We start from the raw sequence: 15,149 nt of genomic DNA, 5'->3' as shown, positions 1-15,149 counted from the left end.
GCCATTATTTCAGCATTCCACACCCCCGAAAAATTGAGTCTTGGTAATCCGAATTTTCCATCCGAAAAAATCTGTTTGATTTTTGTCACTTTGCTGTCCAAATTTTTCTTTTACATTATTTCTTCATTTTAGTTTTAGAATAAAAATTTCAGAGAGTTAGAACATAAGTTTGGTTCGCCGAACAAATTGTTTGGAGTACTACTACAATTTGTGAAGATCATTGTATCCTGGGAGATAGACGCCACTCAATCGTAAGTACCATAGCGGGGCGAATCTGTCTTAAGGACAGTGTGCCACACACTCGACTTGGTCTTAATTTTATTTCGGTTCGATAAATAAATCTGGTATGTTATTTATTTATTTTGTTTAAGTTAAGAAAGTTATTTTATTTACACAGAAGATTGTTCCAACATAATCTCTCTTAGTGAATATTATTTTGCTTCTAAAAACTATTTTTAAAGCATACAATCAAACAAAATTTTTTTAATTTTGTAACTATTTTTAAAAAATTGTCTTTCAAAATTGATTATGAAAACTAAACCAAACGGAGCAAAAGTGTTTTTTTTCAAAACTCTATGTTTTGTTTGTTTCTCAGAAAAAAATTTCAGAATTTTTTTTTTCTTTCAAAAAAGGAATAGTAATGTGATAAAAATAAATATCAAAAAAATATGTAAATATTTTTAAAAATTATTTTTAGCCTTCCAAAAGATAAATTTATATAAAAATAATATATTTTTTTAATTTATTTTACCAAATTAATTTTTAATTTTTTAGAAATTTTTTTTCTAAACCAAGTTTATGAAAATAAAACCAAACAAGGGCTTAGCTTTTTTTTTTTTTTTTTTTTTTCTTATTTTGTTATCTACCATACTAAATTATTTCTAAAAGATTCCTAAAATGTTTTCTCATATTTGTTTTTTCATGAAACCTAACATTTTAGATTTTGGAATCAACATTTTAATCAAAAATTAAAAACAATATTATTAATTATTAAATTGTTTTCTCCTTTATAAAAAATTAACTCAAATAATTAATTCTCAAAATAACCCTCAATAATTAGCTGTTGGAGCTACTGTTTCAAAAGGGATAGCCCGATCCCTAGGGGTATAAATTTGGCTCGGCTCGGCTCGGCTCAACTGGGCCTGGGCTCGGACCAGCCCATGTCGGGCCTCGCGAGCTCTCACCAAAATTCGGGCCAAGTCCACGGGTCAGAAAATTAGGCCCAGGCCCAGGAAGTATTTGAGCCTTGGGTTGGCCGATGGACTGGGCCGATGAGTAGGCCTTAAGTGAGTCAATGGGCTAGGCCCACGGGCGAGGCTTCAAAATGATGGCCTAGGGTCTCGAGTTGGGCCCAGGCCCATCCCGGAATAGCTGGCGGGTTTCGGGTTGCCCACGGGTTGTTGGCCATTTTTACACTCCTACCGATCCCATACAGGACTTTCTTTGGTACAATAATTTACAGTACATGATTTTGTTTGCTATGATGTCCTGTCACCTTCTTTATTGATATTTGTCTTTGTATCTTGTACCTTAAATTTCATTAATAAAATTTACTATACATTGCCGATAAACAAAAAAAAAAAGACAGTATACTCAGTGTCGGAACTGTTAAAGGACTGAGAGTGACCCCGCGCCCCAAATAGAAAAATCCTATTTATAATTCTATAGAATTTTGAATATTTACAATATGATTAGTATATTATCCCTAAATTTTAAGTACATTTAGTTTGATCCCTTCAAAATTTTAATAATTTTTTATTGTCCCTTGAAATCTACTCTTGATTTTTACCTTATCACAATATTTTTCAACTACTCCTTATAGTTAGACCAACAATTCAAGCACAAAAATATCAAAGAAAAATAATGTGGTCTAGATTTTTAGTTCTTGTATAGTGCGATTTACATATTATAAATTTGAATTACACATTATTTTCTCGATACTTTTCTCTGTCTTTAGCATTATCGTGTCAACATATTTTATTAATATCAATTATAAGTAACACTTCACAAAAAAAAAAAAAAAAAAATCAGTAAAATTATAATATTTTTTAAGAGCACAAGAATATCTTACACCATTATATAATTAACACTATGAATGTTATAAGTTTCAAATATAAAAAAAAATCAAGACAAAATATATTAAATAATAATAAGTAATGTGATAAAACCTATACCTCAATTAGGCTTTTGAAATTGTATAGTTGTAAAAAATATATATTAGAAAGAATTTGAAGGAGATGACATATTTTGGCCCCCTTCGATTGAAAATCTTGGTTACGCTTCTGGTACACTGTTGCGATCAAAATAAATGTAGCAATATAAAGGAAAATAATTCAGTGTATATTTATAAAAATAATTTCAAATCAATAAATTTTTTTATTTTATAAATTGGTTCAATTGATAATATTGTTAGAATTTTGTATAGAAAATTTTAATTGAATTGATCGAGGTCAAGTCACTAAATTATTCACACCTATAATTTTACTTCTAAAAACATGATGTATGCCATTCATGTGCGCATTTACTATAAAAAAAAAATGTTAACATTTGGACTAATTTGAAACAAAATACAAAATTTATAGTCAAAATTGATTCAATTGAAATTATAGAGACTAAAATGACATAAGGGTCAAATTACAAGACTAACAGTGTAATTTGTCCTAATTTAAAACAATTGCAATTTTTTTGTAACAATTAATTTGAAAAATTATTACTTATTTGTTGATTTGTTTTATGAGGTTGATTTTAAATAGAGAGAGTAACAATCAAAAAGAAAATGATACTATTAGAAAACATTAACATAAAAGTGATGAACTACACTATTATTAATTAAAGTATCACTTTCTCCCCTTATTTATGAAATCGTACATTTTGATTTTCTTTACTTTAAAAATATATCACATTCATGCCCTCTAGACCACCTCAATTTTTATAATTGGAAGGATCAATATGTATATGTTCATAAATAAAGAGGTAAAATGGTATTTACCAATAATTGAGAGGATCTTGGTTTAATTAAACCTTGTCTTATTTATTTATTTTACATCTCTACTTAATTCATTAGGGGAGAGTTCATGCTCCAAACATCCAGATTCTCAATAGTGATTGTCTCAGTGCCATTGTTAAATGCATATAAATGAGTGTCCTTGAATACTGCTAGAGTTGGATAAACCCTAGACGTTATGCATGTTTTTCCCCCTACTCCAAAACTTTCCACAACAGAATTATCAATCTGCCTACACAAAAAAAGTTTACAATCAATCATAACATTTAGAGTAGGGTTACAACTTAAACGGGCTCAACTTATGCAACTCAAGTCCAACTTTAAAATTTTTTAACACTTAAGCAGCATAATTTCAAATTTGTCATCAAATCCAATTGGGTTGAAAATTGTCAACCCAAATTTAATTTGGGCAAGTGTTTTCACAACTCAAGTAAATTGAATTCTATTATTAATGAATATATATAAATACTATATAATAAAAGTGAAATATTATAAATTAGGGATTATTTTCTCACCATATTACAATGTAATACATTTTACTGTTCGATACAAATAACTCAAACTAACGTTTTTATTATGGTTTGTTTTTGTACTTATGGAGATATTTTTTCTTTTTCTTTTCAAAAAGTGCAATACATTAGTTTAGGATTTTTTTTTTTGGATGTTCAAATTTGGCCGACTTGAGCCTAGCCTAAATTCTTTGAGTTAAACATAGGCTTGAGTTGGCCAAAAGTTCGGACAAAATTTCAAGTAAAAGTTAATTTCAAACTTCGGTTCAGGCTCAAGCTTAGACTTAGGATCTCTAAATTAGGTTCATGTCCAGTGGTATAATTAATTTACCCTTAAATTAGGTGATTTAGAATGACCACGACAACTCTCTAACAATAAACACTGTTTTCATAGAACTTGAATAAGAGTCGGAAATATAAATATTAAAACACAGTGAGTATTATCACAGTGAATATATGCATCTAGTAGTTCACATCATCCCCATCTACACTGACAAACACAAACACACAGTGACAGACATGAAAACACCTCACATTTCATATTCACTCATTCATGGGGTATCATAAGTTTCTCCACAAAAGACTTGCTGTCCAAACCCTTGCTGAAGAAATTATCATGAAATTCTTTGTATAAGAAGTTTCGATACAGAGCTGGTTTCTTGGCTGTTAAAAGCTCTGGAAATGGTCCGTAACGACGAATTTCATCCTTCTTATACAAGCTGAAGAATTGAACAATTGATATTCGAGGTTCCTTCATGGAATTAGCCAACACACGATGCTCTACGCTTCTATACTCTCCATTTGACATAATCTGAAATATGTGAAGTTATTATCATTTTTTTATCACTAAATATAAAAATAAAAGAATCAAAAATATTAATAAATATACGTCAGACTCAAACTTTTTTTCTGTGATAATAAGAAAATCAACTTAAAAATTTGTTAATATATTGCATTTTTCATATGTATATAAATACTTAAATTTTGGTTGATCATATGTAAACTTTTTGCATGAGAATGATGTGCCATTGGGGCACTCTTGAAAGTACAATCTACACTCATAATCTTCATCCATTTATATATTTATACAGTAATGATAGAGGCTTTTACGAAACATAACCCCATAATTATTAAAATGATCTAAACTATTCATGTCACTGTCAGACACAACTCTCAAAAAAAATTTAAATACATCAATGATCAATATATCAATAGAGGTCATGAGAATCCTCTTTTACGAGGGTCCCAAATATTTTCTATATCTATATTTTGAAAATGCAATTATGGAAAGTTTGTCATATGTATCTACAATTTTTGGAGGAGGCTTGTCACTCAGTCAAAACAATTGTTGGACCGGAAGGCCTGGTTTGAAAGTACAATCTACCCCCATGTATATATCTATATTTTGAAAATGCAATCATGGAAAGTTTGTCATATCTATCTACAATTCTTGGAGGAGGCTTGTCACTCAGTCAAACAATTTTTGGACCGGATGGGCTAGTTTGAAAGTACAATCTACACCCATGTATATATCTATAATTTGAAAATGCAATTATGGAAAGTTTGTCATATCTATCTACAATTCTTGGAGGAGGCTTGTCACTCAGTCAAACAATTTTTGAACCGGATGGCCTGGTTTGAAAGTACAATCTACACCCGTGTATATATCTATATTTTGAAAATGGAATTATGGAAAGTTTGTCATATCTATCTACAATTTTTGGAGGAGGCTTGTCACTCAGTCAAACAATTTTTGGACCGAATGGCCTAGTTGGTTGTGGTCACACGTTAACATAATTTGGGTGATTTAAATTATTCGTTAAATTAATCAGATATTTACAATAAGTAATCAAATTATATTTTTCTTAACAACTGTAATATATAATTTTAAAAGTAATTTATATTTTTTTAATGCAAATATAAAGCAATCATATTATTACTGTATCTGATTAATTTAATTTTTTTAATTAGATGACGCTCCGTGGGCATCCATTTACTTTACTAGCGTGAAAGAAAATGGATTTTTTTTTATTTAATTGTTTATTTTTTATAAGAATGCTCCTCTCTAGTCTATTGTGATATTTGAATTTGTAGGGCTCACAACAAGTTTTATGTCGATAATTTAAATTATTTATTTTGTCGAGTATTTCATGTATTTTATTTACATAAAAAATTAAATTAATCTGATAATCATAACATATTAAATTTATCACGTTTGTAAAAAAAAAGATTCTTTATTTTTAAAACACAATTATTGTCTTTTTTTTTTTTGGTGATAAACATGATATATTGAATATGTTACGATTATCAGATCGATTTAATTTTTTGTGTAAGTGAAATACACGAAGTGTCCGATAAAATGAACAGTTCAGGTCATCGAAATGAGATCCGTGGCGGATCCCATGACTCCAAAAAACACCCTTCAATCAAGATTATGAACTAGACTGAATACTCATCTTTTTTATTTAGGATAAATAAAACAAGTAGTCCTTATACTCTAACTATTGTGTCATTTTGATTCATATAATTTCAATTGGTTCGATTTTTATTCTGAATTTTTTTATTTATTTCATCTCAATTTGGTCTAATTGACTACAACCCTTATCGTTTTTTTTTTATTTTTACTTATGAAAAATATGTACATGAATAACATATGTCATGATTTTAGGAAAAAAATTATAACCTTGCTCAACCAAATGAATTGACCTCAATGATAATTTTTTTGTCAAAAATCTTAACTATTATTGTCAATTAGACTAAAATTTACACAACTCATTAAAAATCATTATAAATTTTCACATTACTTTCTCTATTTTTTTGCATATATTTTCATAAAAAGTAAAAAAATTACTAAAATAGTATCACTACAACATATAAGAGTTTTAGAGACCAAATATTTTAGTCTCTAAAAGTGAAAATTTTGTTGCAAAAGACATTTAGGAACCAGTTTTCATCGTCATGAAAATAGTCGTTAAAAGGTCGTCTCGAAAAGTTCAAAATAAGGCTTTTAGCGACAAAATTTTAAAAATGTCACTAATAAATAGACATTTAGGGACAAAATAATTTGGTCTCAAAATAGTTTTTTTTTTTTTAGACAAAAAATTTGGTCTCAAAAAAATAATAATTTATCACTAATATCTAATTTTTATTGCTAAAAATACAATAATGACACTTTTCGTAACAAAATTATTTTGTCTCTAAAAAATAATTTTATTCATAAATTTTAATTTCTAAAACCTTAATTTTTTATAATATATGTTCCCAAACGATGACTATCGATTAAAAATATAGTGATTAAAATGGCACATATGACAAAATATAAAAACTACGGTTATAATTTTTCTTATAATTTATATACATACACATGATATAAATATAATATGTGGGGTATGTGTACGAGTGTCACCTGAAGAGCATCTCCAATGTTAACAATCAAGGAACCAGGCAAAGGCTTCACATCCACCCACTCTCCTTCATGCTTAACCTGCAAACCCATCACCTGGTTCTCCACCAGAACAGTAAGCACTCCAGGATCCGTATGAGGGTTAAGCCCAAATGTCAAGTTGGGTTGGGGACAATAAGGATAGTACACTCCCGCAATCAACCTCGAACCTAGAAGCCCCTCCTCTTTCAGTTTTCCGGCCGCCAATCCGAGCCCTTCCGACAACAGCTCTGCCACCTTCTCCCCCACATCCGTCACATACCGGTCCCACTCCACCACCTGTTGGGAATTTATGCATCAAAATTAGAGTTTTGAGAGCTGCAACAAGTTAAACATATTAAAATTATATTTTTCTCCCCTCGTGTAAAAATACAACTCTAAAATAAAATTTAAAATGTACAGTCACTATATTTTAATTTGTTCTTTATATTTAAATTTTTATTAATTTTATTAACGTGCATATCTTAAAAAATTGACAAATATTTAAAAATTATTATTTTTAATTTTTAATTTAAATAGCAAAGGACTACATTGAAATTATGTTTTAAAGTTTAGGAATTAAACTGTACGATTTGAAATTATTGAGATTAGAGTGAAATTTAATTTTTTTATCTTAAATTTAGATTAATTACACTTTTCACTCTTGGTTTGACTCAAATTTCTTTTAGTCTCCATAATTTTAATTTCAATAATTTCATCTCTACACTTTAAGTCTAGTTTCGGTTTGGTTATTTCGTTCTAATTTTTGTTAATTTTGTCTATATATTCACCTTAGAAATTGATAAGTGTACTTTAAAAAATTAATAAGTGTCTCAAATTTATTAATTTTAATTTCTAATTTTGATAGATTAACCAAATTAAAATTAGATTTAAATTCTACGGACCGAATTATTGATATTAAAACTATAACAATTAAAGTGAAATTTATATCAAATTACAGGAGATGAATAATATAATTAACTCTTTAAATTTTAAAACTTAAAATAAAGTTCCAACACCACCTCCTCCCGGCAAACTGCCGGAATCTTCTCTGCCTCCACAGCATCCGGCCACATCCAAGCATTCACGTAGTCGTGCCAGCTCGCCACCTTCGACCGGAGAAGATCGTTGTTGCTGGCATACACGAATCCGTTGAACTCATCCCGAACGTAGTGCTCTGCCTTTATCTCCTGGGGTTGTTCGTGGAATGATCGGATTGACATGAGTGTTTTGTTGATAATATAATTGGGTACGCCGTGGTTGATCACTTGGAAGAAACCCCAAGTTTTCGCGGCTTCTCGAATTTGGCTGACGATGTTTGGTCGGAGTTTGGGGGAATTTATGTTAGAGAGATCGATTACGGGGATGCCGCCGGTGTTGAAAGATGAAGATTTGAGAGTGGAGAGAGTTTCCGGCGGCTGAATGAAGAATTTGGGGATGGCAGTGACACCGGAATCGGAGAGGCCTTTGACGCCGATTTTGGAATCGTCGAATTCTTTCACTTCCTTCATGCGATCGTAATCGGTAGATGCAATGACTGCCATTTTTCTCAATGTGGTGTGGTGTGGTGTGTTAATGGTTTACTTTTCATTATAGTTTCATTTATAACGATAAAAGTAAATTATTTTTGAGATTTTAAGAATAAGGTGGGTTGTGAAAAGTAAATTATTAATTTAAACTCATTGGTTAAAATTAGAAGAACATGAAATGATTATAATTTAGATGTGACATTTTATTTTATTAATTTTTTAGTTTATTTTATCTTTTTATGACTATTTTAATCAAAAAGTCCAAAAAAGCCATATGCCAAACGAGCTGCTGCCATTTGGCATGTGGCTTTATTAGTTAGTTTTTTGATTTTTTAGCTATTTTAACTCTAGCTTAAAAGTTCATTTGTATTGACTTTTTTGGCTTTTTAACTTTTATGAGAAAAAAAATGAAATAAAATTATTATGGTTTGAATGTGACATTTTGTCTTATTATCTTTTTAGTCTATTTTGTATTTTGTGACTAATTTAGTCCAAAAAGTCAATGCCAAATGAAGCCTATTATGTGTAATCTAATAATATAATGATGTTAATAAGTATATAAATTATTAGTCTTAATTAATTAACTTAATCATCTTTATAATCTAAGTTTGTAAACTCTTATCATATATAATTTTAATTCTAACTCATTATTCTTGAAATTTTAGTATTTTTAACCTTTTTTTTGTTTTTATTTTTGTGAATCTAGAAATTGAAAAATATTTATTAAATGGATAGATTGAATATATTTGAAATGATGAAAAAACAACTAATTTAATAGTTTTATATAGATTAGTGATTATATTTAAAAGTGACTCAAGTTTGAAAGGTTTTAAACTGATTAAACCACACTGAATCGAACCGTTTCAATTGGTTCGGTTTGCTGCAATTTAATGGGACAAATGATTTATATCGATATTCAAAATAATAAAACCGATATTATAAATTTAATAAATTTTTTTTATCTAAATACCGATTATATTGAACAAATAACATCACTAATTTTACAGACAACTAAAACTCAACCTGGTGTTCAAAAAAAAAAAAAAAAAAAACTAAAACTCAACCTACTTACTAATGTGCGTTTTTACTTTACGTTGATATTGACTTTACTTGCAAATGAAACCAATTTTACTTCTTACAATATAACCCTACTTACATTTCTCTATAATAATAATAATAATAAAAATATTACCCTACTTAGTAAATCTTTCGAGTATGTTAAAAGTAATAATTTTGTACTATAGTAGGTCCCTTCAAGGACTTCAGCGCCTAGTCTGTCTTCACTCTCTCCTGTCTGCTTACGATTTTAAAATTTGTGAATTTTTTTTTTCCTTTTCATTTTTGTGTAAGCAGAAGCCTCTCTTACAAAAGTATATATAATTTATCAGAGTTTGTTCTTATGTAGTCAAATAGAATGCAATGTTGTTTGATTGTGAAATTATCTTTTATACAATTAGATTAGATGAAATTATTGATAGAATTATGAGTGATAAGTTATGTTAGGAGGTTAAGTGAGATAAAAAATTTGATATATGATATGTGTTAGAATTGATGTATAAAAAGAAATAGAGAATTGTATTATTGATTGATATAATGTTCATATCTATTACAATGATTCATGATTCCTATATATTGATGTATAAAAAGAAATAGAGAATTGTATTATTGATTGATATAATGTTCATATCTATTACAATGATTCATGATTCCTATATATAGAAGAGGGTGAGTGTGTAGTAGGTAAGGAGTAGATGAAGTGGAGGTGGTAGTGGTGTAGTGGGTTAGGTTTAGTGGAGTAGGTGAGGTGGTAGTGGTGTAGTGGGTTAGGTTTAGTGGAGTAGGTTTAAGTGGGTGAAGTAGGTGGAGAGTAGGTGGATTTTAACAGCCCCCGCAAACTCAAGGGGGATATGAACTAACCAACTTGAGTTTGGAGAGAGTAACAAAACAAGAAAATACATAAAAATAAAAGAGGATAAGAGACACTGTATGGTCGTGTCAGACCATTGGTGAAGACACTGGATGGTGGTGTCATAACGTTGTAGAGGACACTGTATGGGGGTGTCATAACGTTGTAGAGGACACTGTATGGTGGTGTCATAACGGTGTAGAGGACACTGGATGGCGGTGTCAGACCGATGTAGAAGACAGTTCATGGGGTCATGTCGGACCGTTGTAGCAGACAATGTTGTGACAGTTGTTGTGACAGTTTACGGAGTCTTGCTGGACCCTTGTAGAAACTAACCGGAATCAATGTCGGGACAGTTTACAGAGTCTTGTCGGACCCATAAAGGAGCTAACCGGAATCAATGTCGGGACAGTTTACAGAGTCTTGTCGGACCCCTAAAAAGTCGCACCCTCAAAAGGTGTGCTCAATCTTTCAAAAGGCGTGCCATCAAAAGGCGTGCCCAATCCATAAAAAAACGTGCCATCAAAATGCGTGCCCAATCCATAAAAAGGCGTGCCATCAAAAGTTGCGCCCTCAAAAGGCGCGCCCACTTCATCAAAAGTCGTGCCCGACAGAAAGCGTCGAGCCATCAAAAGGTGAGCCGGAGACGCGGCGAGGCACGTGAGCGACAGAGCGGCGTGTCGGCTGCGTCGTCAGTGTCAATATAAACCAATGCGGAGGCGGAGGAAACCAAACCAGACTGAAACCTCTGAACTGGTCATTCTGAAACAATCTGTAAATACTCTGTATCCAACCCTTCTCGGAAACACTCAGCAACCCAAAAAAAAACATGGCCTCTTCTTCCCATTCAGCTACCCAGAACATGGCCTCATCTTCCCGCGGTCTGCTCACCCTCTTTCCCGACCTCAACGAGTCAACAAGAGAGAGAACTGGTGCGGTGGCACTGGAACCTCAACCAAGCGCCCCGGAGTTTGCTCCGTTGAACTTTCCGATGCGGTCTGTGGAGCAAAGAATGGCAGTGCAGTCGGATGTGGAAGCCAATCAGTATAAATTGAAGTCATGTGTGGAAACCATGACTGCGGTTACAAACTTGTCGAACCGGCTGCAGAGTAGGGCAAATGAGGTGCAGCAGTTAAACTCCCAGCTAGCTCTGCTCCAACGCATGTATAAGGATGCGCGAGCAGAGATAAGTGTGTTAAAGGCGGAAAATAAGGAGCTGAAGCGGAAGGCCACCGTGATGTTCCGTTTTGGAGGTCCGCCATATTCTGTAGTGGAGGAGCAGGGAGGAGTGATCATGCCCAGTGGAGTGGGAAACACGGAGGCAACACCGTCAAGGGCCGTCCAGGACGGAGGCAAGAAGAAAAGACCGGCGGCAGAGTAGAGAAGGGATAAGGAAAAAATCCCACCTGTGGGTGGGTGTGTGAGTGATGTTTGTTTTGTTTGTTTGTTTGTTTTTTTTTTTTTTTTTTTGTGTGTAAAATTGTGACCGGGGTTGATCCCTGAGATGAATAAAATATGGGTTGTTGTGCAAACTCGAATGGGAGGTGTGGTTCAAGGGTGTTGGAGCAGAAAAAGCAATCTTGAAATTTGAAATTTGAAAATTTTGATTTTGAAATTTTGAAGCCACACTCGCACTGATGTAGCAGATGTGTATTGCCAGTGATGTGCCGTGTTGTATTGGAATATTTTTTTATTTATTTATTTATTTATTTATTTTTATCAATCTTCCCGCCTATGCAAGACAAGTTGATTGAAAGTGGTGGGAAGAAAAAGTGAAAAGAAATGATGGGTGATAAAATAAAATATAAAATCAGTGGGTTGGTGGGTTGGTGGAAGAAAAGTTTAAAAATAAATTGGTGGAAATATTAAAATAAAGGTGGGTGTTTGGTGTTTGGAGCTTTAACAGCCTGTGGAGCATGGTTTAGAGAAGAGAAACCCACCCAACTTCTCTCTCTCTTAAATAAATCATTCTCTACACCTTTTGACCCCACTCCAGCACCTCCTCTTTTCTTTTAGTAGACCACACCATCAATCAAAAAATTCTTTGGCATACAAAAAGACTCATTCATCTTCCTTTTTTTTTTTTTTTTGTTTGTTTTTGATATGCAAACTGACTGGCAACCACCAAACCCAGACCCTCAAAGAAATCATGGTGTTCTTATCTCCTTCCACTTTATTTATTTTCTGCTCAATCCTTGATGGTGTTGTCATAGCTACACGAGACCAACAAATCTAAGCCCGGCTGAGAGAGACGGGATAATTCATTTAGGAGCTGCTGTTGTTGCACATCAAAATCTGGCCACAAATCTAAGCCCTCTGCTGCAATATCTCTTGCATTTAAAGATGATCACAAGCGACTTGACTGTGTATGAACTGCTGTGTGTTGTGTGGATGGGTCTGATTGCTCTCAATACTATACACACTATAGATACATGGCAAGAAGCATTGGGGGACCTAAGGGAAGGTATCCCCAGTATTATGGTACATATAATGAACTCAAGGCTGCTGGAGTGAATTTCCTCCAAAAGAAGAATATAGTGTACCTTTAGCACTGACTGCCAAAGTGCCACCAGTGTCAGTATGTGTTCTCCTCCTCAGCTGCAAGTCATCATCTTCTTCTTCTTCTTATATCTAGTGGCATTTGCACAAGGAGGGCACAAGCCTTGTGTTCAAGCTTTCGGAGCTGACCAGTTTGATGCACAAGATCCGCAAGAGTACAAAGCCAGCAAGCCACTACAAAGACTGGTGTATAGGAGGGTACATTGAATTGGTACAAACAGGGCATTCGAGAAACTCCTGGACGCTTGTGGTGGGATGAATCGCAGAAGATACAACATTGTTGTGAGGCTTCAAAGAAGGAAACTGAGAGTGATGAAGATGAGGAAACAAAGAATGAAGAGTTTCTGGTATGTGTTGAAAAAACTCCAGCGGGCAGCGAAGGCAAGGTTGCCGGCCGGCTGCCCGCCGGAAAGAAAGGAGTATAGGCCTAAATCTTATAGCTCTGATATCATGTTAGAATTGATGTATAAAAAGAAATAGAGAATTGTATTATTGATTGATATAATGTTCATATCTATTACAATGGTTCATGATTCCTATATATAGAAGAGGGTGAGTGTGTAGTAGGTAAGGAGTAGGTGAAGTGGAGGTGGTAGTGGTGTAGTGGGTTAGGTTTAGTGGAGTAGGTGAGGTGGTAGTGGTGTAGTGGGTTAAGTTTAGTGGAGTAGGTTTAAGTGGGTGAAGTAGGTGGAGAGTAGGTGGATTTTAACAATATGAATATGGATAGGATTATAGAATATATCATAATGAGATAACTGATTAGATAGAGAATCTGAAATATTATGCCTCCGTTTGGGAAGTGGGTTGGCTTTTTGGCTTTTTGACTTTTTTGGCTATTTTAGCCTGGGCTAAAAAGCTTGGTTTGGGAAGGGCTTTTTGGCTTTTTGACTTTTTTGACTTTTTTTGTGAGAGAAGAATGTAATGATTATAGGTTGGATGTGATGTTTTGTTTGTTATGGCTAAAATAGTCTATTTTGTTTTTTGTGGCTAAAATAGCCAAAAAAACCTGAAAAAGCCCTTGCCAAACACAGGCATAAGTTTGGTTAATATAAGAAAAAATGATACAAATTTTTTTTTTTTGAATGTGGAAAATAATGGAGAGATGCCTAATCCCTTTAATACCACAATCTCTAAAGTATTAATTAATCCAACATTTTTTTTCATTTTAATCGTGCATACTATTATTAAAGTTATTCGTAATTTTAATATTCAAACTAAACAAACAGCTGACAAAAATTATGAATGATTCAGATGTTCTCCACTTCTCATCTCTCTCTCTCTCTCCTTCTCTCTTTATTTATGGCATAACATGGCATAAATTTGAGGATGTCATAATAAATTTGTCAGCTTTTAATTGAATCAAAATCAAATTTACAAAAATTTTCTTTTTTACAATTCCTCGGATGAGATGATAAGATAAAATGTATATAAAAAGAGTTTTGAAAAAACATTAAAGTGTAAGGCTTCGTTTGGAAAGATAGATTGTGGACTTTTTTAGTTATTTTAGTCATAAAAGATAAAATAGGCTATTTTAGTCACAATAAACAAAATATCACATCTAATCCATAATCATTACACTTTTTTCTCACAAAAAAAGTCAAAAAAGTCAAAAAACCCTTCTCAAACCAAGCTTTTTAGCCTAGGCTAAAATAGCCAAAAAAGTCAAAAAGCCAAAAAACAAACCCACTTTTCAAACCAACCTTAAGTAATTTTTTCAAATTTGCTTATCACGTCATTCGAGGAGATTTGAAAGAGAAAAAATTGCATGGATGAATTATATTTTAATAATTAACAAGTTGTTTACTCCTCGTTTGGTTTTCATTTTGGGGTTAAAAAAAAGTACAAAAAGATAAAGGGGGGTTTTGAGAAGACAGTAAAAAGCTAATTTTTTGACTTTTTAATTTTTTTACACAAAAAAGTTAGCTTTTTTAACACAAAAAATTCAAAAAGCCACAAAAAAGCCAAAAAGTCAATTTTTTACCAATTTATCAAAACACCACAAAATAGCCTATATAAGGCAAGACAAAATGTCACATTCAAATTAAACGAGCTTAAAAAAATACTAACATAAAAAAGTTGACTACCATAGCCAATACCAAACTAAGCTTGAATACCTTAGAATGATAAATTCTTTATAATTATAAATCACAGCGTGTTTTGATGAAAAGTACTATTGTCGGTTTGCTTTTTAAAAATTTTGTTTTACATAAATTTTTATTTT

At 32.3% G+C, this 15,149-nt stretch overlaps 1 protein-coding gene across 1 annotated transcript; it reads right to left on the bottom strand.

Annotated features, from left to right (window-relative positions):
* Window positions 1-3,883: 3,883 nt before the first annotated feature.
* LOC114302998 (1-aminocyclopropane-1-carboxylate oxidase homolog 4) lies at window positions 3,884-8,582 on the bottom strand. Its single transcript, XM_082919574.1, has 3 exons — window positions 7,957-8,582; window positions 6,920-7,234; window positions 3,884-4,324 (listed from the first exon to the last, which is right to left on the bottom strand). The coding sequence occupies exons 1-3, from the start codon at window positions 8,476-8,478 to the stop codon at window positions 4,061-4,063; spliced, it is 1,101 nt and encodes a 366-aa protein (XP_082775700.1). The 5' UTR covers window positions 8,479-8,582; the 3' UTR covers window positions 3,884-4,060.
* Between the last annotated feature and the right edge of the window lie 6,567 nt (window positions 8,583-15,149).

Source organism: Camellia sinensis, chromosome 3, assembly GCF_055761805.1.
Source record: "Camellia sinensis isolate YWXY chromosome 3, ASM5576180v1, whole genome shotgun sequence".
Lineage (NCBI taxonomy): Eukaryota > Viridiplantae > Streptophyta > Magnoliopsida > Ericales > Theaceae > Camellia > Camellia sinensis.
This window is presented reverse-complemented; position numbering and strand designations above follow the sequence as displayed.